The 20774-nt window shown below is 41.1% G+C and overlaps 1 protein-coding gene across 2 annotated transcripts in view; it reads right to left on the reverse strand.

Annotated features, from left to right (window-relative positions):
* The window catches only part of CADM3 (cell adhesion molecule 3), a 378944-nt gene that overhangs the window by 116129 nt on the left and 242041 nt on the right, over positions 1-20774 (reverse strand). For both annotated transcript variants that reach the window (XM_018555565.1, XM_018555564.1), the window contains 3 exons: positions 14285-14437; positions 12114-12251; positions 4589-4759 (listed from right to left, as the gene is read on the reverse strand). In XM_018555565.1, the coding sequence (XP_018411067.1) occupies positions 4589-4759; positions 12114-12251; positions 14285-14437 (462 nt within the window). The remainder of the gene's footprint in view (positions 1-4588; positions 4760-12113; positions 12252-14284; positions 14438-20774) is intronic.

The following is a 20774-nucleotide window of genomic DNA, read 5'->3' on the forward strand; positions in this document are numbered from 1 at the left end:
GTCACTATGCAAAGTAACACCTAAACCAGACATGCAGGATAATTTATTGTCTGTGCCGACACTTGAAGTCTGTGTGAACCATGCAGTGTCTGGGCTCAGCATCACCATTACATCATTTTGCCTGACACGAAGGACCAGGGAAGAGACATGGCTTTTATTTTTTTCTATTGCAAAGAAAGCCAGCATGCCAACAAATCTAAGTACCGTATAAGGTTTCCTGGACAATTCATATTAGGAAAAACACACCAACTTTTCCAGGGTCTCCACATGTCACCTTAAAAAAAGAGGGCCACTGCGTCCTCAAAATGTTGGTGTTTTTTGCAGATATGGTATTAAAGTATACTTTTTGCTTGAATTTTAATTTGTTGGCATTTATTTGCAAATTGATTTTAACTGCACCATCACATAGCCGTGAACCCAGCCCTACACATGGATTTATGAAGTATGTACAGAATTATGCACTCATATTTTGTCCTGACTTGTTTCTGACTCCGATCTTGCCAGCAAGGACATGATGAATATGAGTAATGGCCACAAAGAGTTAAATATTTTCTTATTTCATCCACATGTGCATGCAGTACACATATGGGATAGATCTTGCATGTTGCCTTCAGCCGCAGGCACTTGTTTGACAAAGTCCTTTCCATGACAGCCCAGAGATAAGACACTAGTTGTGGTACTGAAAGCAATTATTGCAGTGAAATGATTTACATAGAGGGATACTGCAACCACAACCACAGGCTAGAACAACTTCACACAAGTGTAACGTACTGCCAAAGTTAAAGTGTAACTCCATGCAAAACGTAAGGATTTTTTTTTTTCATTTTTGGACAGAATAGGAGAATGAGGAAAACAGGGACACACACAGCAATACATCTCCAAGTGTGTCCCACTTGGAGATTTCTCTTCACCTCCTCTTCTGGTGACAAGCTATAGGGGTTATGGTATATGGGGAGAGTACAGACCTCAATCCCCTACAAGGTGTCACTGCAGTCATCAATGGGTAACAACTGATGTGATTGCCCTGAACATATTACTCTCAACTCTTCAAGCTGACATCAGCACACCATGACATGGGAAAACAACATGCATCTATTTGCTGTATTGTTCATCTGCATTCTGCCTCTTGAACAACTTTACCACTGTCCAGCATAGCAACCACACCTTCAAAGCATGCAGAACCAATCACCTAGCAGATACTAGACTTAGTACTCCTCTTCAATTTGTCTGCGTCCCCCCTAATTTCACCTTATTGGCATTTGGTGTTGGAGCTTTGGGGAACCCTTTGACAGTTTAGTTTTAATCACAAAAGGGATGGCTGCTTTTAAATCATATAATTACAAGTGTTATATTACAACATTCAGATGTAAATTGTGCTTAGCATCTTTAAGTCATTCATGCTACAAAGTAGTTCATGTTACAATGGTATCTGGGAACACCTCTGACCAACTTTTTTTTTTTTTAAGTCATCCTGTCGTGAATTACCTTTGCTGAAAAAGTCTGTCTGCTTTCCCTAAACCTGGTTTGACTTTGCTACTAAGGAATGAACATCCAAGTCTACAGGGCTAAGCCCTGTCCCCTGCAGTTAAGTCCCTCCCACCCAAATCCCCCCTTTCCCCCAGCCCAAAGAAAGCACTTTTATTGAATGTGATGCTTGGACAGGACATAACCTAAGTTCAATTTAGTGAGCCAATTCCAGGCAATTAAGGAATTCAGTGAGCTGCACATGCTACTCAGTAAACATATGGACCCTACTAACGTTTCAATCAATTTACTTTAAAGTGACAATATTGACCATATCGGGTAAAGGGAAGAGTTGTGTCTCCTACCTTCCCTTCATTTTATTGCTACAGTCTCTGTTATTGTCTTTGATACTGTACACTTTCAAGGAAGTCCCCACCTGTGCTGTGGTTCCATTTCTCAACCCCTGCTGTGTCCTGTAGTGATGTACAGTTTGGAGGATGGAACCATGGCACTTGGCGGTGACACGGGTATTGGAAACTCCTGAAACTGCTAAATGCCGAAGACACTGATGGAGGCTGTGCCAGAACAGAGGAGAAACAGAAGACGAAGGCTGATGGAGAAGTGAGAATAATCAATATTTTCTTGCAGGGAACTTTCATCCTGACAGGATCCTTTTAATCTGAGTTCTGTTTCATTTCCTAAAAAAAAAATACACACAGCTCCATAGGGGGTCAGTAGGATTGTGCTGCTTACAACACGTCCTGTGTAACATCCTCCCTCTCTGCTCATCACCATTTATTCTTCCAAGACAGGTGTGAAACTGATTGGTGCTTGAGAGAAAATGCCTAAAGATTGCCTTTTATTGAGATTGAGGATGCTGGCTGGGCCTGTTTCTTAAAACAACTCAGTCATTTTTCTTTATAAAAAGAATGACAAAGTAAAATTATCAACCAGATAAAAAATCTTTATCAAATGACTTTTTCAATACATTTAATTATATGAAAATACACCGTTTTAAATCTAATCAATTGAAATTAGTTATATTTAATGCTCTCATAGCATTAAAAATGTAGACTAAGTATATTCTACCCTGAATAATTTAATTTAGGAAGGGAATTTTGCTGAAATGTATCAGTAAAGCTTTCTTGTAGTTGCAGCTACAGAAAGAGATAGATAGATAGATAGATAGATAGATAGATAGATAGATAGATAGATCACATGAAAACAACTTTAGCAACTGTCCATGCATGAATGTGGTTTATATCAATTCAGTGTTCTCTTGTTACAAATCTTGCTCAGCAAAGCAATACTGCTCAAAGTATCAGTGGCTGATATGGTGAATAATTAGAGGTTTTAGGGAAAATATCCCATACACAGAAAATGTCCTTATATATAGCAACACAAAAGCATTTAAAAAATGCAATCATGAAATAAATGCCAAGACAACTTTGGGCAAAGAAATGCCATTCAGAATAAACATTAAGGTACTTGAAATAACTGAACATAGAACCTTATCTGGACAACCTTAAATCCCAAATTGATAAGTCCTGGACCTGTACCTGTAAATGTCAATGTGTAAATGTCAAATGTCCCTGCAACCTCATACAATGACTGTATGCAGTTACATACACTTCATACAGCATTATAGTCAAAGGTTACCTTGAAAATATTATTATAAAATGAAGCCTGCTCTAAGAACATACTGTGCTGGGCTGATATTCCAGCAATCTCCCATGTTTATGACACTGACCATAGAAATGTTTTTTCCCATAATTCATAGTGTTTCTGGCTAAGGTATAAACCAGTTTCTATAGCATAGAAGAACAATTCTTTAATTGTGAACAATGCCAAAGGGAGCAAATCAGGAGTCGCAGTCATAGTGGGTAATGCTGGCTTTCTGATTACTTTCTATTTGTCTGTCTGCCTTTCTGCCTGCCATTTTAGGGAAACTGGATGTTGTATGATAATTCGCATAGCAATGGGTGATGGTTGTTATTTAAAGGTACAATCCATATAAAACTGGTATTACAGGTGTCAGGTACCAGAGAGATGAGTCAAAGCACCTCAGTTTCATCTCTACTTACCCACATGCTGGAAGGAGCCGATTATTAATACAACCAGCCAATCAACCAAATGTTCATCAGTAACATAACAAATATCAGATGTGGGTAGACACTACATTGGCTTTTCATAAGGTAGACACTACATTAGCACTTCATAAGGTAAGTGCAATTTTCAAGTGTTTTAGTTTAAGTTGGCATCAGTCCTGTCCAGACTAATTTCTGGCAGGAATATGGAGTTCAAGTGATATCGCATTACCCAGTGAGTTTCCTTTTTCCATCCTTCAGCTGACACCATTCAAGAACTAAATGAACATGTACTCAATTTAAACCTTATCAAAATTCCACCTAATATGGCAAAATATATCTTTTTTTTTTAATTTATCAACCACTCTCACTGATTTAGTTTCATTACTGAGACCTGACTGTATCTTTGTTCGGGGCTAAGTCCAGCTAACTATCATTTCACTGTCCAATTAGAATGTCTCAGTGACCAGTAAAGACACTCTCACTGGACAGGGAAGCTGCATTTGGCAGAGCTTAGTCAAAAAATCAGGAAAGTGAAGCTAAATCAGATAAAGGCACAAAAGAGGCCTTTCTGGCTAGTTAAGGTAACAACAGGCATCTTGTGGTGTCTGCACTTATGCAGAAATGTTAATTTTAAACTTTCAGAGCATTTTCACTTTGGGAATATCACAGAACCATAGCCACACCATGGCAGTGTGCACATTACCTAAATCTGATCCAATCTCTAAAAGATTGTCTGTAGGACTAATTTACATATTCGGGACTATAGTTGATGATAGACTTATATATATATATATATATAGTGTGTGAGAACCTCAAAGTAATAATTCTACACTGAAAGTGCTGAAAGACTAAAAATGTTTTTAAACTGTTCAATCAGTTTTATGTGGCTTTTATAAAATAATTTCCATGCAATATATTAGCTAAACATGATGGCCACCATCTAAACTCCATCTACGTTATTCTCCCCAGGCCTAAAGTTTAGACACAGAAGTATGAAAAACAACAGCAATCTGCAGAGGTACTAGGGTACTCACATAAGATTTGAAGTATCTGGGTGGAAGATTTAAATGTGTTGGGCATTGACTCATGACCAACTGTGCAGGTGATCTCTGCCTGGTCATCCTCTCTGGTCACTGGGAAGCTGATGATGCTGACAACTGTGAAGGTTTTGCCATTAGGATCTTTTGTCTCTGAGTTTCGTGCTCCTATGAGGAGAGAAATAGGCTTTGGTAACATGAAGCAAATTAAGTCTTAATGTTAAATTACATTTCTCAGACAATACTTTATAGATGAACACCATTTAAAGCAGAACGATAGCACTTTTTTACATTAACAACATTTATAAAACTGGACAAAGGTTTATTGCCAATTGCCTGTAATCTTAATATTCACAGCTCAAAAGTGTCCAGAGGTTACCTTCTGCATTAAAGTGGCATTAAAGGCAAAACATTTTTTCCCTCCCCCCAATGTAAATGTTAACACTTACCTTAAATGATGTCTCTTTTTCCGATCTTCCTCTTCTTTCCCCATGTTTTCATCTGTCCCTCCAGCGGTGTGACGTCACTCCGATCCAGCGCTGACTGCTCTGTCTCTCCGATCCAGCGGTGTCTGCAGGCGGGTGCCCGCGTCCATAGACTTACCTTGCGTCTCTGCTCGTCTCCCGGCCGAGAATCGGAACTGCGCATGCCCCAAGATCCTTTGCAGCCGTACGAGCAGTTCCTGATTCTCGGCGCGGGAACGAGCGGCGATAACGAGGTAAGTTTAAAAGGACTTTAAGCGTTTTTTTTTTACACTTCTTGCCTATATCTACTGCTTGCTAGCAGTAGATATAGGCAAAAAAAACGGAGGGTTTAGAACCCCTTTAATATTGACACTATCTTTCTAATCTCTCCCAACATATGGTGGCATTTACACGAACCACAGATGTAAAGGGGGCACTTTACTGGCCAACATTATAATGGGGCATTTCATCTCCACTGACCACCAATTTAAGGGGACACTTCATTGACCACTAATATTACATTGACATTTACACAAACCACCAATATAATGTGGGGCATGCATTATGGGTAGCTGTTTACTGACCATCAGTGTGAAGAGGCTGAAGCTAGAAGGGCTACACAGACCACCAGGGTATCAGTAAGTAGAGGTGTGCAGTGGTGTACCTGTTATTGGGGCGGCAAAATGCCAGAAACTGGTTCACTGGTGGTTTTCATTAAAATTCTACTATGGCGTCCCACGATATATAGTTATGCTCCTGCATGCACCCAGAGGTGCCTGCTATAGCCCATCAGTGGCAGCTCAAAACATTTAGATTTGCTTTCACCATAGTCCTAATTACGGCCCAGCACACGTTAAAAAATTATATATAAGGTTGCCGACATGAATGTCATACATTAGATTGCCATTTATAACACAAATAGGGAATGCTCATATGTTTGTAGGCAGTTCTACAATCCTGGCTGCTCTGTGACTGTGTCTACTTGGGAAGAGCTAATCAGCAGGGATGGATTTTCCCAGCCAATCACTATTGTTTTCCTACATTCTATTGCCCACTGCTCTCCCACCATCCTCCTCCACAGGTAGAGAGGTGCAAGTTTTCCCAATACAAACTTGCATATTTGTACAAAAGTCTGTATTTAAAAATATTGTTTGTTAGCTAGGTCTATAGCCAGCTACTGTCTGCGTGCAGATTAAGGTACAAACCCACTAAAATAAAAAAAAACCCAGGACACCCTCATTAGCCCCCTAACCAAATCTAACCGAGAATTCCTAGGTGCTTACTTGGATCTCCTTGACAGCAGCAGACTCTTCTGGTGTTTAAATTCTTGGGTCTGAGAATTTCTTCCAGTGCTGCCTGTGCCTGTAAGTAACCCATAGACTGGGGCTGTAATTCCAGCATTGGAGTAGAGCCTAATTCCAGCCTATGGGGAGTTACTGTGCAGGATTGGCCAAGGAAGATTAAGTAAACACCTGGGTTTGATGGTTCTAGCTTAGACTAGGTTCAGAGGCAAGAGAGGTGGCCTGGTTTATGTTTTAAGAGAACATGACAAGTTCACACAGCCACAGGCATGACAGACATGCATGATCAGTGACCCTATAAAAGAGGTGGGAGACAACGGGAAGGAGTTATTTTACACACCGTTTACACAGAACATTCCATATCCTGCACACTTCCTGTACAATTGAAATGCATCAGAGGTGATGCTGGGAATCTAGTGACATCGGTCAGGATGGCTCTGAATGATTCGTGGCTTTACATCTCTATATTGCAACCTGTCAGGAAGTCCATAACTAGGAATTTTACAGGATTTAGCTCTCTCCCTCTCGGCCTTATCACTTAGTTATCAGACATACTGTGCAGCAAATTGACTGTCAATCTGGATCATCAAGGAGTGATGCAGCATGCAGAAAGGCATTTATTGAGAAATGTGAATGACCTTGGACCCTGTTTACCTATCTGTATTACTAATCAAACATCTGAGAAAATCTTTCCAAAGTGATTACATTTTCATAAAGCAAAACTAATGGATACTTTGTAGTGCTAAATACACTCATAGCTGTGGAAGCACTGATTCAGTATTCTGTCATTGCGGGCTTGTTCACACCAGATGTAGTTTTAATGCATTCCGTTACGGTTGGCTGCTGCATCTAAAATGCATTACAATGCAGTCAGTTCAGTTGCAGTCAGAAAAATACTGCTGGCCACATTTCAGCTTCACCCGATTGGAAAGGGAACGCAGTAAAATGCATCATAATTGCATGAACATGCATCAGATTGCAACGGAACGCTTTAAAATGAAAAAAATAAAAATAAATGGCAGCAGTAATGATCTCCTCATCCTGGGACTTACTCTTTGTGGGCAGAGGAAATTTACAAAGAAGGGAGCTTTGCAGCCATGTGTGGTGTGGATGTAGATGTGTTCCTCAAATATGTGGAGGAGTGCCCACTCCTCTACGACCTCAAGCATCCGCAGTACAAAAATAACAGCCAGGAGATGGGGAAGTGGTGGGAGATCACTGCAAAAAACCCATGTACTACAGAGTATGCATGATCTTTCACCACCCCCACCACTCCTCACATGCTTGTGTTTGTCTGACACTGTCCTACTGTTCTCTGACAGTGGGTGCACCAACACTACAGTCAGCACTAACACCATGCCTGCAAACAAAGGAAGCATGTCTGAGCTACAACTTGACTCCAAACAGCAAAGGAAGTGCACTGACAGGAAGAAGGAAGTGACATAATAGTCTAATTTGCATTTTGAGGTAAAGAAAAACGTATCAAAACGGCATCAAGTAGCATTGCACTGCAGCTGCACAGACGCACACAGTTCTGATGCAGTTCTGATGTGAACAAGTGCGTCAAGTGAAGACTGAATATCTTTTCTTTGTTCTAATTGTGGATTTTGGTAGGATGTATCTGCAGCAGTCTAGCTGCTCTTATTATTATTGTTGGTAGTCTCTTCTGGACGTTTATTTTATAGCATTTAAATTACTGTAGTGTAGTAGCCTGAGGATGTACTGTAGGTGTGGCTACCCATTGTAAGGAATCTGTCATATCCATGTTGTCTTCTCATGTTCTTCTTAGACTGGTATTAAATGTGTCCTTTCCAGTAGTTTTGTGCTAGCATTCAGAGTATTTAAAAAAGCATGTTAAGTGATTGTCACCTTGACTTCTAGCTCTCATTGAAGCTAACATGAGCCTTAGGAACTGCTACTAACTTTGTTTCAGAGAAGAGCTGGAACTGGGTCTTTGATCTTTAGCACTGTGTCGACTAACACTGTGCTTTTCCAGCAACGTCTTTCAGATTTTAACATCAAAAGGCGCAAATAAAACCAAAATTGAAATGTTCACAAATGAAGCATGAAGACAATGCATTCATCTCAGAATAACCCTGACTTATCGCCACTGCTGTGTTAAAGAGTGCAGTGTTTGTCATCCCCTAATTTAGGCAATAGGCCACACGTTTGGAGAAGGCCTTCTTCCATACTAGAAATATTTTTGCACTCTCCACCCTCCTCTATAGGTTGCCCTAGTCCACTTGCATTGCTGGTGTTGTTTACATTGACAACGAACCCAATCTTTCTCCATGCCACCATCACATCCAAAAACAATGGGTGCATCCAACTGATGGTCCTCATTTATTAAAGTGACTAATAATCCAGAAGGGCTTTCTTTATTGCCCTAAGGCATCCAATCCTAAGCAAACTTGCACTGAAAAACTACAACTGGGGTTGTTTGCTGTGGAAGCCTACAGGCAGTTCTTTGAACATTTCACAGTGTGACACTTCTTTTATTTTTCTTTTGTTATTGATTGTTATTAACCCTTAATGATAATGAGATGCAGATCTATGTGTTAATTCCTATGTTCCCACACCAGTACATGGACCTGTGCTGTCTATTTTTGGCCATTTAAAGGATAACTATGAGATGAGTGATTTCCACTCACCTCATAGTTCTAGCCGACCTGTGACAATGAGACTGTCACAGGTCGGCTCAGTAGATCGGGAGGTGAGCGAACACATACCAGGTTTGCTCACCTCTCGATCCTGTCACGGCTCTCTGCCGTGACAGGGGAAGGGGCTGGATTCCCCTCTGCCCGCTCCGATCTGCCAGCGCTGACTGGCGGAACGGACGGGGGAGGGGGCGGGTACAGCTGGCTCTGCCTCTAGATAGGCAGAGCCAGCTGTCACTCACGCAGCTGGGCGGATCCCGCCATCTACATCGGGATACGCTCCGGCGTCTCAGTATACCGCGAGCTGTAGCTCGCGGTATACTGAGCTTAGGGTAACGGGAGGACGCTAGTTTGTGTCCTCCCGTTACCCTAAGGAAAACTATGGGGAAAAACACTGACCCCATAGTTCTCCTTTAAGGCTTAAAACCTAATTAAGAAATATGCAAACTGATCTGCCAAAGCTTTTATAATTCTGTCCAGTCAATTTTGAGATTTACATACTTTGGGCAGACAGCACAGCCTGGAGGCTGACACACCTTTCTTTGCTAGGGTTAAGGAATACTGTACAGTGGTGTCCCCACCCTGTCCAGAGCCAGCTGACTGGACATGGAAGGTGCAAGAGCATACTAATTAGTCTTCAAATCTGTTCGCTCCTTCAGTCAGCATGATTCTTGTCAGCACATGTGAATGCATCAGAGCTTGATTACCTCCTAGTGCTGCCTCTCCCTCTCCCAGTCTGAGTGGTGTGTTATTTAAACCTGCCTGGAGTTCAGCTCTAAAGTAACTGTTTCGCAAAGTTCAACCAGCAGACCCTGCCAAAGACCACATTACATTTCTACCTTTCTGGTGGGCGGCGAGTAAATCTTTGCAAGCACTGCTGCTATCCAAAACTTTCTAACTATGTTAGATACCATGTCCCTTACTGTATTTTCTCCTACTGGCTGCAATGTCAGGGGCCAGCGGGGAAGAACCGCAGTACCTAGTGGAAGGAAATGCTAACCAACAAACCCAGACATGTCAGGTAGGAGCAGCACTTGAATCTTTGAAAGAAAGCAAACATTTAATTTGCAACCCTCTGAAATGTGTTCTACTACAGGCTCTGCTGGTTGCATTTTGTAATCCTTTACAGTACACAAGCATGTCCCCAATAGGGAACGCATGTAGCTACAAGTTCAATTCTTCAAAAAAAGTACCTTGATTCATCTCTACATAGCCTGAGTTTTGTGATGTACTTCCAGGTTTTGGACTGATATTATGGAACCAAGCTGTATAACAAGATGCCACCTGAAGACTAACACAATGCAGCTCTTCTTTAAGTGAAGATGTGCCAAGTGTATCAGATCATAAAAAAACCTAATAGAAGCAGTATTAAAGGGCTTGCATAAATGGTCAGCAGTGTAAGAAATCATTCTTTAAATGTGTGTATTTCATTGGTTGTTTAAACTCCACACATTTTAACTAACACTACTGGAAATGCCAGTCTACACAACCGTATATAATTCACTTCAAATTCTGCAATTTAAAGCAGTTTCCAAACACAGTTGAAATACAAATTCAAAACACTCATGTTGTAAAGCCCTAATGTATGTAGAGCAGAACTGGAGCCAAACAGACAGCAGCTAATGCACTTTTTTTGCAGAGTGGGTAAGAATTTAAAGCTTCTGTTAGTTGTTTCCAATCAGTGACCCTGGTGGGGAGCGTCTTCCTCCTATGGAGACACTGAAGAAGCCTAAAGCTGAACTCTAGACAGACAGGTAAAAAACACCAATTCATGCAGGTACTGTATATGTTCATTAATAATCATTAGAGTGAACCTGTGCATGACTATGCACACTAAAGGATTTGCATGTTCTAAAGTTCCAGGGGTGGCAAACTCTGGCCCTCCAGCTGTGGTGAAACTACAAATCCCATGATGCATCTGCCTCTGCGAGTCGTGCCCGTGGCTGTGAGAATCTTGCAAAGCCTCAAGGGACTTGTAGTTCCACAACAGCTGGAGGGCCGCAGTTTGCCACCCCTGTTCTAAACAATAAGCACAGGCTAAAACAAGCTCCCCACTCACATCCATCTGCAGCTATAGGCATTGTGGAAAAATTCACCCCTAAATTTCACAACAGAGGCACAGAAAGCTCAGCTCTTTTCCTATTACTTTTTATTGCGGTAGAATCTTGACAACCTGCCAGCCTTCTGAGATAAACACACAGCAGATGTTTATAAGCTCACAGACAAAGACTAAGGCCGCATTCACATTCGTGACATGTGGAACAACATGTCCATTGCACAAGATCACATGTCACACCTTTATGTGCACTGCAGTGCCATTACTTCTTAAAGGCACCCCAATGCTCCTAGCGATTGCATATGTGTAGTGGTGCAATGTGATTTTGATAATGGGGTCATGTACATTTAGACTGCCCTACCACAATGCACTAAAAAATTGTGATGTTGCGTCACACGTGTGAATAGGGCCAACTGCATGAGTCACACAAATTATTCCCTGAGTTCCATACAAACAACTGCCGGGAAGCACTATTCAAAGCAATGCTAACTTCCAGTGCCTTCAGCCGCAGCTGTTCACATGAGTTTCATGAAAAAAATCATAAGACAGATGCAATTGGCCCCATTTGCAAGCGTGAATGGGACCTAAATCAGGCTTTAGAGTCTTTGCTGTGATCTTTGAGGTCTTCACAGTTTGTGCAGTTAGGGAGGTTAGTGAAGGCTTGTTTTAATGTCTATAGTTTGGACATGGGTGCATGTTAAGTGTATTGTTAAAAGCAACTAGTAAAAATACCTAAATTTGACTTGATTTCAATCCTTTGCAATCCCCTGTACAACAGAGCTCAGACTAGGAGAGACAGAAACAGCACTAGAAGACAACCTTCTCTGCTGCAGTGCTCATAAGCTGCCAGGGAACATGCTGACAGAAGATAGGGTGATAGAGAGATAAGCTCATCAGTCTGCTGCTTCTCCTTCACTATCCAATCACAAGCTAGGAACAGGGAGAACACACAGTTGTGAGACTTAAGACTCTGACCCTTCATCATATTAAAGTAAAACAAATTGTGTAATAATCACAATACCAAAGTATAATGCCTTTCTTTACCTTCCAGCTCTTCAGGTCCTTTGTACCATTTAATGTTGGCAGCCGGTTTGCTGCCACTTGTTGTGCACCTCAGAATGGCATTTTCCTTTTCATTAAATGGTTTTTCATATCCAGTAATCTTGGGTTCCTGGGGTACCCCTGGGAGTAAACACAATAAAATTAGCGAATGGACTGTGAAAAGGACACACAATAAAAAAAAAAAGGCGATGAGAGCCAGACCTACATGACAGCTTTTTTAGTTTTGGCATTAAATTATTACTAAACGGAATATAAGAGAAATGAGTAGGGATGCACCGATTTATCGGCCGCCGAAACATATCGGCTGAAAATAGCACTTTTGACAAAATGCTGAAAGTGGCATTTTTCTGCTGAACATCTGTGATTTCTCTCCTCCCCACTGGGCGCTGGTCTGTGTCCCAGCAGGGAAGAGAGAAACTGTCATAGGCGGCCAAGCGGTGCGTGGGAGTAGAGCGCTGTGAGTGGCCGGAGTCTCTCCTCCCACACCGCTCAGCCTCCTGTCACACATCAGAGGAGAGCGGCTGTATGGGCGGAGACAGCCAGGGCTGTCAGAGGAGGCCGACCGACGGGGGGTCGCTGAGTGTTTGAGGACATACCGGTAGTATGGTTACTATATCCTCAATTATGAATGAATGGGAAGTGATCTACATCACTTCCTATTCATTCGTGGATATAGTAAACATACTATATCCACAAATGAACAGGAACATTCAGTATAGAGCATTCCTGTTCATTTATAACTGGGGCTGCAGAAGCAAAGATTAAGGACTGTGTTCTCAATTTATTTTTCTATTTTAAAATGGAAATATCAGGGGTCTGTTTAGACCCCTAATATTTCCAAGAAGCCCTTAAAAATTACTAAAAATAAATACAAATTAAATATAAAAAAATTAAAAGTTTATAAAAAATAAATAAAAATAACATTTTAAATTTTTTTATTAAAACGTTAAAAAAAATTTCGGTTTTCGGCCCGACATTTTTTTTAATTTCGGTTTTGGTTTTAAAATTTTCATTTCGGTGCACCTCTAGAAATGAGGATATAATATTTTACAGAAAAAGAACTAAACTCAAACGCTCAGCCCACTCAAACTTCATATTTCAGGTTTAATAGATGTTGAGTTGATCTAAACCTTCACAAGCCTTCAAAATTCAAAATTAACACAATACATGATAATTAAAATATATCTAAAGCCGAAAACTTTGTTTTTTTTTGATAGAGTAGGGAAAGGTTAAAATTCCGTCTTCAACATCTTCCAACAGAACAGGTGTCACATTGGAAGATTTCCCTCACCTGTTTTGGTGACAACCAGGCCATTTGTCCGAGTAAGCTAACCTAACCATTCCCTCCTCTATTCAAAACTAAAGACATTTTCCCAGATGAGAAATCCGGTCGGGACAAAGGTACAGTTGACCGACATGTTTTGCAGCTATGTGTAGACTCTTGTGTAGAATACTTGTTCTACAAGATGATAACAGAGTTATTTTGCCCAAACCAATCAAATGATGTATAAAACTACGCTAGAGACAAGACAACCAGGAGGTAAGTTGCATGCAATCTGCAGATGATACCACGGTATCGTCTTAGAGTTCCTTGATCCTGGAAGATTAGTAATGAATGGTATTATATGATTAGGAATCCTTCATTTAATTTGTCATCTGTGGTGCCACTGAAATACCAAGGCTTCTAGTGTTAGCTTTAGATGTTGGTGGTAGGCTACATTCACTGGCAATCTTGAATATTCCTGCCAAAAGAACAGCGTTGACTATCTACCCTGCACTGTTTAGGTCTGTGTCAACAGGTTTTGGACTTGTGTCGATGACAACAGCTTGAGATCATTTACTAACTGCTGCATTTGACCTGCAGTTGACCTCCTTCTATCAGGTTTTACATCCCTATAGCTTCACATTGGAATGCAAACCCCTCTGATGCAAACAAAAGCCCATTGCCTTAATAAGTTTCCATGGGCCAAGAAGCATGAGGTGACTAAGGAAGGTTATCTGTTGTCTACCAAAAGGGCCTGGCCTGGGAAGAATCTCTTTTTGAAACATAATATTAACAGTCCTGACTACCAATAATCATTATTATAGAATTATATCTTTATTGTTAAAATAAATTAACGCATGCCGGCTATTGGGTGGAATGGGAAGCATACCTATAACTGTCACCATTGCTTTGGCTGTCCTGACAGGCATGGTGAAAATTGAGCAGGTGTACTCGCCCTCGTCAGCTAACACCACATTGCTAATACTGATAGACAGCTGATTTGGTGAGGACCTGACCAGCTGGATTCTGTTGTCTCTGAGAGCTGTGGAGAAGAAAGAAAAATCATTTGTCAAAAAAATATGGTAGCATCCAAGACCAACACAACAATTACAGATAGATAGGAACAACAAATCTACAAAGGATACAAAAAAAACCTAAGGTATGACAACACAGGATTCTTCTAGTTTAAGCAAACCCTATCTGAATGACATCTAGTTTGCTAAAGTACTCTGTAAAAACAATTGCCTTTTCAATCTTTGTTTTTACCTTCTTTACCTAAGAACAGCTGATTTTGTGCAGCCTCTGTAAAATCACTTCCTGTCTGCGTGCATTCACCTCAGCAATGGCTGCATGACATTTCTCAGAGCAGGCCTTTCTGAAAGGGACAATAGTGGTGAGCCATGCCTGTGTAATGTGTGTTGAAAATGGTCATGTTTAGTCACCATGGGAAGCCAGTTAGACAACGCAGTATCACAACTGGGAGGGAGGAACAGAGCATGGTCACTCTATAGCAAGAAGCGGCTGAACAAGGACCTTCTTGACAAGTTTATCAGGTACTATTTTAATAAAACCTGCATATTCATAAAATATTATACATTCCTTTTGAGTTTACATTAACATGGTAAAGCTTATATGTGATTTTAATGACTTACCCAAACTCAAAAACGTTAGTGCATGTAACCCTTAACATAGATAATTAGCTAATGCACAGATTTTTTGTTTTGTTTTTTTTAATAAACTAACTGGTACTTGTTTCTTCTTATACCACTACACTCTGTTTTACTATTAAATACCTGGTGAACTTGCCAGTTCCCCTCCCTCCCAAACTGTTGCTTTCTGACCACGCTAGCGATGGAAAGGTATCCGTCCTAGTGGGGTCAGTTTAGGTCTCACCTACTAATAGGGGGTTGCAGGACACCATGCCCACGCACAGCATGCCTGTAAGTCCTGAATTTAGACCACTGCTGACATGCCTCCTGCTGCTGAAATGCTTTCCACTGCTGACATGCTTCCCAGTGTTGACACTCCCCCCTGCACAGCCGATGTGAGTCGCACTTTGCCATATGGTGTAGGTTGTGAGTGTTCAGGGATGTCAAACATCCCTGTATCTCCCCAACAGAAAGAGAACTCCACTGCAGCTTCTTGCACATGTATCATTGGTAGAAACTGCCGGTCACAAGGAGTCACCGCCCCCTGGGGATAAAGTTACATGGCCACCTTAGAAAGCAATGGAAAAAAAAGATAGTGTGAATGGTCTTCCTTTTCTTTTTTTTAATGAGATGTGGAGCTAATATAGGCATTTACATGGTATATTTTTCTTTTTATCAAAGGCTGCACATATTATTTATGATTAGCTATCTTATATGACATCTTGAAATGCTATTAATGCCTAAGCAGTATTCCGAAAAGTCTACCTTTTGTCTTAAATTCTGCCTAAGTAATCATAGTGCATATCTGTGCCTTGAGTCTAATAATTGTACATCTGCAGTGTGAGATCTAAGGCAATACTGCCTTTGACTGCTAGTCTCACAAAATTTGGAGTACAATTTTGTGATGTCACTACTTAACAATGTACCTCGGAACCTGCAGTGCAAAGAGCTTTTTGAATATTATCCAACTGGTTATTGGATAACCAGCCATCAGTGAAGCTTGGACATGAGGAAGTAAAGCCCTGTCTCTACCAAGCTGGCTGACTCCACACACAGACATAGTTTAGACAAGTCAAGGTAACCTAGTAATGAGAAAGATCAGCTGCAAGGACCCTATAGGCAATACAGGAGACTAGTTCTTTGTTCTCTATTTGCCTTTTAATTTGGCACAAGTTCCGCAGTTCAGAACACCCTTTAAGCTCCATTCTAATCAAACCTTATTTCCTTTTAGCTGGTGTGGGGAAAGGTTAAGCCTCTATTAGGTTGTTACTGCAAACTGTATACCTATAAGGCACTATTCCCACCTAGGCATTTTGTAGCTCTTTTCCCTAAGCTCAACAGTGCTCAAAAAGAGGAACTCCATTGTTTTCAAGGGCCCCTGTTCATGCCAGACTGTTGTGTCCCTTGTTCCCAGTGGGGTAAAGTTTAATAAAGTGCATGAGCTTTTTTTGGTGCATAATCGTTTGATCTGGCCTCATAGACTTTAATGGGAGTGCCTGAAATACTCTTAAAAAATGTGTTTCCGCTTGTTTTTGCAGCTGTTCTCCATTTAAAAGTCTATGGGCAAAAAACGCACAATTCTGTTCCTGTACTTCAAGTTGTCAAAAAAATTGTTTGATAAACGTGTGTACAAATGTAAAAAAGCCCCTAAATCACCTGGTTATGCTTGAACTTAGATGCAATTAGAGCCTTTGAGAGACTTTCCTCGACAGGAGGCCCTTCTGCATGCTATATGTGGGGTGTAAGTGGGTCCTGTTGAACAATGACACTTCACTGGGGAAGGGGCCTTAGAAAAAATGTCATGGTACAGTGTTCACCATGAAAAGAACTACTGAACCGAGGGAAGTTTCAGGAGTCGGTTAGAATAACAATCATGGAAGGAAGTGTGAAATGGCAAAAAGTGTATGTACAGATATTTATAATAAAAGCGGATCATAAAGATCCTCATTATGTAGCAGAATGAAAAACTATGTATGGTATGATGCACCTTCTACTAAGCAGTATTAATAAAATATAAAGACACTAAAGAGTTCTATAGTCATATAAAATAACAAGGTCTCAAGCTGAGCTCTGTGCTAAATGAAATTCAGAAGTGACTCATACTTCAAAGATGAATATATTCTATATAAGAAAGGTAGGGTTTTTTTTTTTTATGTGAAACTTTATTTTTATCACTCTTTTAGAAACTTTTGTGTTTGTATGACATTTGTGTATAGGTCATGTCTAATAATATAAATACGATTGTACAAATATCACATCTAGCATCAGGAAACCTAAAATATGGGTTTACTAGTGTACACCTTTTAAATGTCCCCCAACGCCCAAGATGAAGATGGCAAAGTGGAAGCTTGCACATACACACTTACAGGGCTGTCCCTACACTATTCACTGCCTAAGTGGGAAGGGGTGGTGGTGGTGAATGGTCGTACCCGGTGGGTGGGGGCTGGTGGTGAGTGGTCATTTGGGGAGGGAAGGTAGCGGGTGAGGTGCTGGCAGTGGATGCTCGTTACTGTGGGGGAGTGTTTTGCAGGTGGATGCTCATTTCATCTAGTCTGGTGGCTGTGTCCAGCATCCTCCCCGGCTCAATTATAACAAATGAAGATCACCAGCACTCAGAGGATAATGTCAAATCCTTGTGTACATTTATTGAAAAAAAGTGTCACGTACATCCAATCGCCATGGCACTTTTCTTCAAGAAACATACACAAGGATTTGGTGTTATCCTTTGAGTGCTGGTGATCTTCATTTCGTATAAGTCTGATATGCACGGCGCCATCCGTGATCATTACTACTAGCACCACTGTTACTAATGGTCCTAATCGCTGTAAGGAGTGCAGGGAATACATCTGTATACCACTGCCCAGCTCAGTGACATCACTGGTTGCAGGAGCTAAGCGGGGCGCCAACCAGAGTGTCCCGCTCAGCTCCTGTCAACCAGTGACATGAGTGAGCTTGGTGGGAAGCTGGACAGAGCGTCACAGGTTGCTAAGAGCTCTTAGCAACCTGGGACGCTTTGGCCAACCCCCACCTGACCCAATGAGACGACACCGGAGACAACTGCCTCGGGCTGCCTTATTATGGCGACGGCCCTGCACAAGTACAGTGATCGAGCCAGTGCAGAGTACTGAAATTACATCTGCCTAGTCTAGTGTATAGTTAGGCTAGATGCAGTGGCCCAAAAAGTGTCCTGGTGGTCTGCTGGCCACTTCTTGATCCAAAGACACTCAGATAGGGAGAATATTTTGTTAAGCAACCCCACGACATTTTATTATATTAGATTTAGACATAATCACCATTTTACAACAAGACAAGGATTTCATTTACATTACCAAACCCATAATGTGTTCTTCCATCTGGGAACCGTAGTTTAAAACTCATCAAATGTGCAAATTGCATTCCGAAATGTATCCCTTTTATAAAGACGCTGGCATTGTGTTTCTAGTACAAAGCATTTTTTAAATGCAGCTCTACAAAAATGAACGGACGCACATTCAAAGAGTTTACATACCAATAGTAAAAAAATAAAACAATTAGCTGTGAAAAGAAGAAGATAATTGAGGCTCCACACTGTTTTTACACATTTTACATATAACAGTAAAACATTTACACATAACAGTTATGAAGAAAAGCTACAACATGGCTTTTATTCATAACTGAAGAGCAGGACTTGGCTGTCACTACTGACTCAGTCCTGAAGATTACACTGGGAGAGAGTGGCTCTGTCCTTGTTAAAAGAAGAGCTCCGCAGCCAGTCTGACAGCTGGTCCACTGCATTCTGTACATCAGGAGCACTCCTCATACATAGAGTAACAGCCCATTAAAAGGGAAAGTAACATAACTAGCTTTTGCTGCAATATTTATATTCAATCCAGAGATCTACCCTACACTACTTTTTTTCTGCCGCTAGATGTCCTTAGCCTGATGGCCAGCAACACTCAACCCAATTCCTCTGAGCCTAGGTCATCCTGGACCCGCCCCAGCCTGTGACTGGACAGGAAAGGGAGAAGCAGCACAGTGATGAGCTCATCTCTCTGTCACTTTGCTTCCTCCTCCTATCAGCATGTTTCTTGTCAGCACATTACTTTATTTAGCTCCTTGCACTGCATCTTCCTCTCACATACAGGTCCTGCTTTACAGGGACTGCAAGAGACTGATACCAGGTCAAACTCGGGTACTTACAATGTTTGCATTTAAGAATACATTTAAAGAAGAACTCAGGGCAAACTTTTTGTGCTTGTTTTTTTTTTTTTTTTCTAGGTGCAAAAATAAAGTTATACTCACCAGAGCCTACTTGCAGTTAGACGGCTGCATGGAGCCTCATTCCACCTCTGCCGCGGTGGTCTGCGAGTCATCACATCCTTTACACTGTGTATTGGATATGAGGACGCAGAGGGACATACCATTGCTGCAGTGGGTGAGACAGTCTGGAGGGAGCGCAGAGGCCCTCCCACCCTCTTGTCTCTGCCTTTATTAAATCCTCTCTGTCTGTTTAACAATAATATGAGCTTTTTAGGTTACGAACATGGGGCTTGCCTTGTACAACTGAATTGTGGCTGAGTCACAACTAAGAACACGTGCAGACTTGCTTGGCTCCAAACATTATTGCCATTTCTGTGGATTCTGGAGTGTGAATTTCAGACTGCTGAACCTGCTGCCCATTTGATGCCCTTTACCTTTTATTTAAATCAAATCTGTCATGGGAAAAACGAATAAGCTGCCACTACCAAGCTCTCTTCTGAAAATGCTAGTTTATCTGCATGTTATGCTAACTCCAATACTATGCCCTTTATGAGGGATGCACCGATACCGATACTAGTATCAGTGCCAATACCGAGTATTTGGGCGAGTACCCCGCCCAAATGCTCCCGATAACGGCACTACCGGTATCAGGAAGCCGGACGGCGAGTCATTACCGGCCTCCTGGTTTCCTGACTGGCCGGAAAGCCAGGTCCACGCTTCCTCGTCACCTGTCCTGTAGTGTCATCAGCTGCATGTTCCTAAGCTGGCTGAAATACAACTGTATTAAGTGCTGTTTGTTTTTAATATTTTATTTCTTTGAACCGCTCCTTATGGGAATTATTTTTAGCGGATCAGGAGTGGTGATCGATTAATCCCTGTAGTGGGCAAAATGTCTTACAAGGCCTTACATTATTTAATAAGGTCCATCTTAAAAAGGTGAGAGTATCCCCATTAAGATTGGAGTGGAAACACACATCAAGGGTGAGCCTGCACATGATTTAATGAATGTGTCTAAAGAATCACTGCTGCATTGATCGATTGTTGTATATTATCACAAAGAATACACATTTGGACTTTCTGAACTGTCAATTGAAATATTTTCCCACATATTAATCTAGGGATTTTGTTTGATTTGATTTTCTATTTGTTTTGATGTGATTTATATATATATACATATACACAGGTGAAACTCGAATAATTAGAATATCGTGCAAAGTTCATTTATTTCACTAATGCAACTTAAAAGGTGAAACTAATATATGAGATAGACTCATTACATGCAAAGCAAGATAGTTCAAGCCGTGATTTGTCATAATTGTGATGATTATGGCTTACAGCTCATGAAAACCCCAAGAACCCCAAATCCACAACCTCAAAAAAGTAGATTATTACATGCAATCAATAAAACAAGGATTGTACATAGAACAATATCGGACCTCTGAAAAGTACAAGCATGCATATGTACTCAGTACTTGGTTTGGGCCCCTTTTG

Source organism: Nanorana parkeri, unplaced genomic scaffold (assembly GCF_000935625.1).
Source record: "Nanorana parkeri isolate BGI_ZX_2015 unplaced genomic scaffold, ASM93562v1 scaffold202, whole genome shotgun sequence".
NCBI classification, from domain to species: domain Eukaryota; kingdom Metazoa; phylum Chordata; class Amphibia; order Anura; family Dicroglossidae; genus Nanorana; species Nanorana parkeri.